We start from the raw sequence: 8,624 nt of genomic DNA, 5'->3' as shown, positions 1-8,624 counted from the left end.
GAAATCAAACGTTTAACAAATCATGACCACATAAAAAGAAAATATTACTAATACTTGAATGAGAGGTATTTCAATGGTATTCCAGATCTAACGAAATCCACAACTCAGTCAATAGAGTGCTAGAGAAATGCATACCGGTGAGAGGGAAATGGCGCAAATATTTCCATTATCTAAAATGTAAGTAAAAAAAGCCTTGGAAGGACTCTTTGCGCTAACAGAATGAAGCTACCATTTCCTTTTTATATTCGGGTCTAGGATTGTAGTTTACAGGAATGCTGGTGGATGTTAAAATGTAAAGCAGATCTTATGTGGTCAAGATAGCGAACAAAATTTGTGGTGCAACCCAAGCTAATAATGAGGACGCCTTAGTGAGTTTTTGCTATAATATCAAGTTGTTCTATAGGCAATAGAAAAAAGATGAACATATCTAACAAGGAAAAAGAACCAGAGATGAAAATATATACTAGGGTATTGAAGATATCGATGAATGATGACTTCAGAGAGGAGGCATAGAACAGAACGGAAGAAGAACGACGAACCCCCAAATGCGTTGGTGGTCTCAAGAAATCTCCCATCTCAATTCATTCTAGCAAAGCACAACTCAATAATCATTCATTACAAGCCATAACGAAGATCCAAATCAAATCTCTCCTTCAATTTGAAAAAATAACACTTACATATTCCCAAACGGCGACGACTAAAATATTCAAACCGTTCTTTTCTGCAGCACTTAAGGCTAGCAACAGCAATTCCCAATCAATAAATTATAAGAATGAGTAATGAATGGCTGAAATGAAAGTCTAGAGCATCGAGGCTTCTTGAAATCATGCTTATGAACGTCAAAGGGCATCTTGGATCAGCCTTTCTGTTAGATGCTTAGGAAGTCCCATGATACTATCAAGAGTTCCAACCTGCAAAATAACCAAAAACCTTGCAGAGATGCCAAATAGCACACAATTCTTCAGAATAAAGAACCTGTAACTTACCATTGCTTCCACAAAGGGAGAAGTCAAGGGATGCTCTACCAATAAACCGCCTGCAACATAAAGAACATCACCTTCATTTACCTGAAAAAGAGTCCACAAAAAAATCTGATTGATCAAAAGGAATATTGTTCAAAAATGTTAGGCAATGCATGAAAAGATGCAATACCAGGTTTTCAATAACCTCATCAGGTATTTTGTGAAAATATACCTGCAAATTCAAGATATAAAAAGCTTTTAATTCATTGATAGACACGCTTCCTATCCAAATCCTTAGAACCATAAATTATATACAAATGTATATATAAACACTACGAAACATCTAATCTAATAAAAATAAATGTCACACTTCAGCTTTGTCCCATCCTCTTTGTCTAGCGCTAGTCTTGAGGTTGGTCACAACAACAGATCCCACAGTGGCTGCATGCCCCTCAGAGTATCCTGAAATAAATTTAAAAGCAAAACATGTCATACTGGAAGGCTTTTCTTTCAGTTAAACCTCTACGGTAAAAATAAATAAATGCATGCCTTTGATAAATTCCCGTGCTTCTTCTCTGCTGGAAGGCTTTTCTCTGATTTTTCCTCCATGGACAACAACCTTGAGAAAAATCGCAACATAAATACTGAAATGCCAGTCTCGAGCAAAATCTAGAATAGTAACACAGTTGGGCTTTCTTGTGCTCTTAATCCATGTACAAACAAAATTTAATGAGAAGATTTTTTTTTTTTTTTAAATTTGAGATTTAACAAAGTTTTAATGAGGAAACGTACAAGGCTGTATGATAATGGAAAAATGATATCTTTCCCCAAACCAAAAACAATACAAAGATAAAACAGATGGTAGAGTTACAAATTGGGCCCATGCATTTGACTTAAAGATTGATGATTGTTCAAAATGGCTCAGATTGAACATAATAAGATCAAATTGAAATATATTTGTGGGTATCGAATATATGTAATATACACATTACATTTATATTTAGACTTTAATTGATATGTGCAGGTTATCTTAAGATATTGAAAATCAATTGTAATCAGATAATTTTTGGGTTCGATTCAAAATTAATGAGCCATGATGAATTGAATGGGAGACCAGATCAAGCCAACTTAAACTCAACCTTATTACAACTCGAGATTGAACCGTTAACAACCCTAATTGCAAGAAAAAAAAAAAGCATATTAAGTTATAATGGCAAGCCTCAATATGCTTCCATTAAATGGTATAAGTCATGCATCTCATAAGAGAACCCCTCAAAAAATCCTCACCCAAAAAATGGACAATATTGAGTTCAGGTAAATTAACCCCAAAATTCTTGAAATTTTGAATTTTGCTCAACTCAAACTATATGTGAATTTGAACATGCTTTTAAAGTAGATGAAATTCCACTTGAAATCCTTCGATGGTGTGTGAAATCATGCGTAGATTTAAAATTAGCCTAAAATCAAACAAGACACACCAATTGATGGTTGGTAAATAACAAAATGGGAAAAATCACATTCAATTCATTGAGGACAACGGACTAGGACTTCATTTCAGTTCATATTTTTCAATTAAAAAAAATACAATTTGATCCCCAAATCAGATTATACACCCCATGCCATATACCTTAAGCCCCCAAATTCCTAAAATGCCCATCACTTCCAAGATGAGTTAGGAAAACTAATTTTGACGAATCAACAAAGCACAAAAATAGTTATCTTTTGAATTAAAATCAATTGTATCTAAATGCTCTAGCACTAATGAGCACTTCCTCCCTTGGTGGTGGCCCTTCACAAATGCTCCTCATCATTTAGTTTGAACTTTGCGCACTAGCAATCAGCTCTTGCTCAAGCTCAGCCATCGTTGCCAAACCTAAAGTAGAGAAAGATCTGCATACAAGAGCTGACAAAGACGTGTATCACCCATGTTTCTAGAATCTCCTGAAACTTCTTTAGCACTTTCTTACTGCACTTTTCACTTTATCCCACATCCACTTTGGTTCAATACTTCAATTTTAAAGTTCTAATTTCGCTCTCTTAATAACTAATCTTGAACATTTTAGAACTTCTTACTTTTAAAATTCACTTCAATTTAAGTTACCCTAAGACAAAAAGAAAAATGTGACATTACAGTATTTCCAATAAAAGAGAGAGAGAGAGAGTTTAGCAACAATCAAGCGAGAATAAAGAAGAAGATGAAAGAATTTGTATACCTGATCGGCTGTTATCAAGAGGGTGGGCTCATCCTTCTCCGTGAACTCATTGATCTGAAGCTTACTGATAATTGCATCTGCCTAGTTGACCAAAAGAAAATGTAATAAGAAAACCCTAGGGGAATGGGTGAAAGACGACAAAACAACGAAACTTAAGCGAATCCAAGGCTTTCACCTTGGCTTCAGCTAGGGCCATCACCAGCTCCTCCGGCTTTTCCATACGAATCTGCTTCTCATCTATATCCGCGGCCTGAACCAATACCACATTTTCTCAAATCAAAATTTTAAATACACAGGAACAAGTGAGGAAATTTAACAAAATATAGAACGAACCATTATGGAGAATTCGTATCCCATATCGGATAAAATTTGCCTCCGAGATGAGGATGAAGAGCCCAAGATTATCTGCGTTTCGATTACAGTAACAGAAAGCATGGTGCATAATATTAACCGAAACGAAAAGAAGTAGGAAAAAAAAATTGAAGCAAAAAACCTTGAAGGAGGGAGAATCCTTGGAAGTCATCACGGTCTCAAGGTTTAGGGTTTTCCACTCGTAATGGGCTTTATTTTTGGTAGAGCATAGGCGGCAAAATGGCAGGAGACCATACACTTATTTGATATACACTATCTATAAATGTGTGTACAATAATTTCTCCAATGGCAGAGCTTGAGAGTGAAATTTAAGGAGTAAAAGCTCAAAATAGCATGAACTTTTGATAAATGTTTAAATTAATCTTAGTTTTATATTGTCCAATTTTGTCCCTCAATCCAATTTAATCCCTTGATTAGATCGGTTGTTTCTTTGCGGGTTTTTTTTAGTAAAATATGTTTCATATTTGTCTTCTTGCTTAATCCCTGAAAACAAAACTAAAAATCAAATTGTGTGAAGGAGAAGCTGTGAGCGAGACAACATTCTCTGCGAGACGTCTCGCCCTCTAGCTACTTGCAACGAGTCACGCTACGAGCAAGACGGCGAGCTTCAGTTTGACATCCAAAGTTGCATGCAACTGCGAACGAGACGGTGCGCCACAAGCTAGACAGCCATGAGTGAGGCGACATGCTTTCACATCCAAACCCCTACTACTACATGCGACCACGAGCAATCACAATGAGCTTCAATATTGTGAGAACGAGACGACAAGTAACATGAGACTTCCATAAGGAGTAGACATGTCTAGGTTTGCTTTAAATAAAATATACTTTTTTCACAATATATTTACTCTTATTATGTAGCAGATTAAATATTTGATATAATACATTAAATGATAAAATAGAGCAATATAAGTAATATAATATCATATCAAGTTGTAATATCAAATTACCCTTTATATTTAACTACAGAGTTAACTTTAACTTTTATTTTAGGCTATGAGACTATAATGAATCATTTTTTAATAATTGAGAGACTAAATTGGGACAATGCGAAAGTTTGAGATTATATCAAACATTTATCAATAAGACTATTTTGAACTTTTACTTCTTGATTTAAATAATTTATTCTAAGCTTATCTGCATAGTATTTAGTTGTAATATGCTTGTTTTATATCTGGTCAAATATGAGTGTTTCTAAATAAAAAAAATGCAATAAATATAATAGTTAGAAATCTCAATTATCTAAGGGGTTATTGGCTTTAAAGTAAAAGAAGAGTAAATTATTCTAAATATATATGTTTTGAAAATAATAATGCTTAGTCTAAAGTAAAAAAATTCAGAATTTTTTTTGAAGTATTTCAAATTTGTTATTAGATTTCGATTTTAGTATATTTTAAAATCACTTAATTTCAAGTACAATATTGATATATCACCAAAAAATTATCTTATTCAGGCATGAATCTCGAGGCAAAATTAAGTTGGAAACTTCCCAAAATAAATTTGGGACCATCTGAACTCTGATTTTAGCAAACTTATAGTTGAATTAATGTCTCAAAATTACGAACCCAACGACACCAAATTCGACACAATCCAAGCCCAAACTGGTCCAAAAATCGAAGACCCAAAGCGCATTTGGAAAGCTCAAACCATACATTGTAAATTGGATTATCAAACAATTTCCAAACAGGACATGCTTATAATCGAGTCGAGCGGCTCGATGAAACAAATCCAATGAGCCCAAGATCACTAAATTCTAATATCATTAAGACATTCAAATGCCCGGTAAACTGTCCATGATCAGGGGATCAATATCGGTCATCCATTCAAACCACTCCCAACGTATATTTGATCTCCCTCGTATTTTCTAGCCCTGTCACTCTTAGAAAACTATAAATAGACAACTCTTTTATCTTGAGGGAAGGGTCCAATCAAGGAAGCAAAGAAGATAAGGAAGAGAATGAAGAAGAGAAACTTGAGTTCTCTTGCCACCAGACTCATTCCCGACCAATGTTGGATTTCCACCCGGCAACGATCGACGTCAGAGTTCTGTCCGACCATCGACTAACGTCGGACTTGTAATAGCCCATATTTTGACTTTGCCAATTTTCTTTTAGAGTTATTATCACTCCAAATCGCAATCCGTCTTCTTCATAGTATTTTGATTATGGTATTTTACGTACACTTTTTTTTTTTTTTTGTAATTTTTGGGCAACGATGATATTTTTTTTAAGAAATCGGCACATATCGGTACAAGTGAGGATTTCAAGACAGTCAGATGTTTGTTTTGCAAACCGATTTCACGGATATTTTTTAAAAAATATGATTTATTTTATGAATATTTTTATGTAATTTTTAAAGTCCTAAAATGATTTATTTGAATTATATACTAAAGAATTGATTAAACTAAATAATTATATTAATATTTTATTATAAATATCTAAAGTCACTAAATTGTTTAAAACATTTTCTTTTCTTCATTTTAGCAACAATTAGAAGCTCAAATTTAGAGGGAAATGAGAGGAGAGAGAAATTAGAAGCTCAAATTTAGAGGCTGCAAAATAATTTTTGTTAGTCGGACCAATTGGGAGATTTACTCTAGTTGTAAGGAATCTTTATCCTATTTCTAATTTCAAATATTTTGCGTTTTTAGTATTTTCATGATCAAATTTATATTTTCATTACAAAAAATGTGAGTAACTTTGTATTGACAAAATTTTGACCGTGTAACTTTTGTATATTATAGAGATCTTGATTCTTAGCATTTTGAGTATTTATTTGAGATTTTTTACCATATAATTTTGAAAAGACAATAATTTTTCAACCCATAAATTTATTTTGACATCTCAAAAAGTAGCGTAATACAATAATAGTCTTAAAATATCATTTTATATAATCCCTGATAATTTGATAATTTTTTGAAAATGTGTATTTTTGCCTAATAGAATTCTTTATTGTCTACCGTTATGACATTTTGGTTTCTTCTTAATTAAGCTCAATTATGTATTATTTATTGCATTGTATTGAAAATGAATGTGGATATGTGCTTGAGTAATAATTGAACGCTATTGTTGTTATAATATTGTGATAATAATATCTATGTAAAATAAACAAATAAATATTATTTGACCCATTAGTTGGAGATTGATTGACATATACAGGTTGATTGGTCGATGAGCTTTTCTTTAAATACTGTGGTTTGGTGTTATCATTTGCTAATTCATGTGATACACTGATTGAGAATTATAATGAGATTATTATTGTGTCGATAGGCCAACTTTATTTAGTGAGCCAACGGTTTAGTAACAATGAAAAATACTGTGATAGCTAAGATTTCTTACTTGTTTAGTGTGATTATCTAAACACATGTTCTTGAGGCATTTTTTTCTTATTTTTGTACGAATTTATTTTTACTGCACGAATTTACTATTATTGCATTATTCTATTACTCATGCCACTATAATATTACTATTACTGATATAGATACTAATATTATTTGATACTACTGATTCATTGTAATGATATTAAATATGTGATATACTGAGCACGTAATATACAAAATTTATTGAGCATGTATGATTGAGATATTGAGCTTGAAAATGAGATACTAATTTTATACTGATATATAATAATTATATAGCAGGTGAACATACTTATATGATTTTATTACATTGATTTGATTTCAACTATTTTTATTGATGTTTTGATTTAATGCTTTATCCATTTTTTTTATTAGTATTATTGCGTCCAGGAATATTCGTGACGATAGAGAAAAATGAAGTTTAGCATCTTAGCATTGTACGAAGATCCAGCACGCAAGCAGAAAGAGAGAGACCAAGACACCTGATCTTTTTTACGTAGAAAACCCGAAGAGGGAAAAACCGCGGGGCCTCGCCCAGGTGAAAAGATTACACCAAACTTGAGTGAATTACAAGGGTTGACCCATCCTTCGATTTAGAGGTGGTCAGATTACAGTAATTTGAAGAGCTAGTCAAAGGACCGATGACGGTCGGACGAAAATCCGACGGCTTTTGTGCAGAAGTTTGGCTGATAAAGAACGATATGACGAAGGTCTGGCGGTGAACAGCAGCCAGGCGGTGGTCCGGCGATGGCCGGACTGAAGTCCAACGGCGATCGGCTGTTGGGCGGTAATTTGGCAATGGTCGGCGACCGAGCGATAGTTCGACGAAGGTCGGGCAGAAGTCCGGCGGTCTGCGACTGGGGGCGGTCCGGCGATGGTTGGCGGCCGGGCGGTGTTCCGACAGTGGTCGGCAGCCGGGTGGTCGTCCAACGTAGGTAGGGCTGAAGTCTGGCGGCGGTCGACAGACGGGCGGTGGTCAGACATAGGTCGGGCTAAAGTCCGGCGACGATCGGCGGCCGGGCGGTAGTTCGACGAAGGTCGGGCTGAAGTCCTGCGGTGGTCGGTGGCCGCATGGTGGTCCGACGAAGGTAATCGGCAGTCAGGCGGTGGTCCGACGAAGGTCGGGCTGAAGTCCTTCCCTCCAATGAAGGGCCTTATTTGCAACTGCAAATACTAGCTGATTCATTCAACCTGGGCTAGGTTGTGGTTTTTCCCCTTTTTTGGATTTTCAACGTAAAAATCTTGGTATTTCTTATGAATACTACATCCTCTCTCTTAACTGATTGCGTGCTAGATCTTTGGACAAAGATAAGACATTAAGCTTTATACTTTTCCACTGTCATGAATTTTCCAATATGTAGCAAATATAAATGAAGTTAATAAATAAGTTAATTAAATGTATAAATAAAATGAAAGATTTAGATTCATCTTTATTAAATTAAATGAAAGGTTATGATTGCATTTAAGAGGAATATGAAAACACACTTATATAGTAGTATAGATATACCACGAACATTTTGTCTGCCTCCAATTAGTTTCAACACGATGTTAAAGCCTATAAAATATTTACATAAGAAATATGGGAACGTTTCCTATATAAATTTGTTCTAATGCGCTTTTTACACTCCTTGAAATCGATATTAGTCACATGCTTAATAAAGAAAGCAAAAAAGAATTATTTTAAAAAAGTTTTATCCCTCCCAGCCTGTCAAATAAATG

General features: G+C 34.5%; 1 protein-coding gene across 2 annotated transcripts; it reads right to left on the bottom strand.

Annotated features, from left to right (window-relative positions):
* Positions 1-550: 550 nt before the first annotated feature.
* Positions 551-3,826, bottom strand: LOC110112492 (7-methyl-GTP pyrophosphatase). Of its 2 annotated transcripts, none has more exons than XM_020844740.2 (9): positions 3,669-3,826; positions 3,509-3,580; positions 3,351-3,425; positions 3,176-3,256; positions 1,512-1,665; positions 1,333-1,424; positions 1,153-1,194; positions 987-1,067; positions 551-911 (listed from the first exon to the last, which is right to left on the bottom strand). In XM_020844740.2, the coding sequence occupies exons 1-9, from the start codon at positions 3,696-3,698 to the stop codon at positions 840-842; spliced, it is 699 nt and encodes a 232-aa protein (XP_020700399.1). In that variant the 5' UTR covers positions 3,699-3,826; the 3' UTR covers positions 551-839. The 2 variants fall into 2 exon arrangements, with proteins under 2 accessions (XP_020700399.1, XP_020700400.1); XM_020844741.2 differs by having other exon boundaries at positions 1,512-1,581; positions 3,669-3,825.
* Positions 3,827-8,624: the final 4,798 nt, after the last annotated feature.

This window comes from Dendrobium catenatum, unplaced genomic scaffold (assembly GCF_001605985.2).
Source record: "Dendrobium catenatum unplaced genomic scaffold, ASM160598v2 fragScaff_scaffold_1611, whole genome shotgun sequence".
In the NCBI taxonomy this organism is placed as follows: domain Eukaryota; kingdom Viridiplantae; phylum Streptophyta; class Magnoliopsida; order Asparagales; family Orchidaceae; genus Dendrobium; species Dendrobium catenatum.
The sequence above is the reverse complement of the archived record's forward strand: the minus strand, read 5'-3'. Positions and strand labels throughout refer to the sequence as shown.

What these genes read in the sequence shown, in the direction of transcription:
- LOC110112492 (XM_020844740.2), bottom strand. Translation starts at nt 3,698, where the DNA reads ATGACTTCCAAGGATTCTCCCTCCTTCAAG. An exon ending in AGGATTCTCCCTCCTTCAAG is followed by an intron (nt 3,581 to 3,668) that starts GTTTTTTGCTTC and finishes ATCGAAACGCAG; the next exon opens with ATAATCTTGGGCTCTTCATC. An exon ending in CTCCCTTTGTGGAAGCAATG is followed by an intron (nt 912 to 986) that starts GTAAGTTACAGG and finishes GTTATTTTGCAG; the next exon opens with GTTGGAACTCTTGATAGTAT.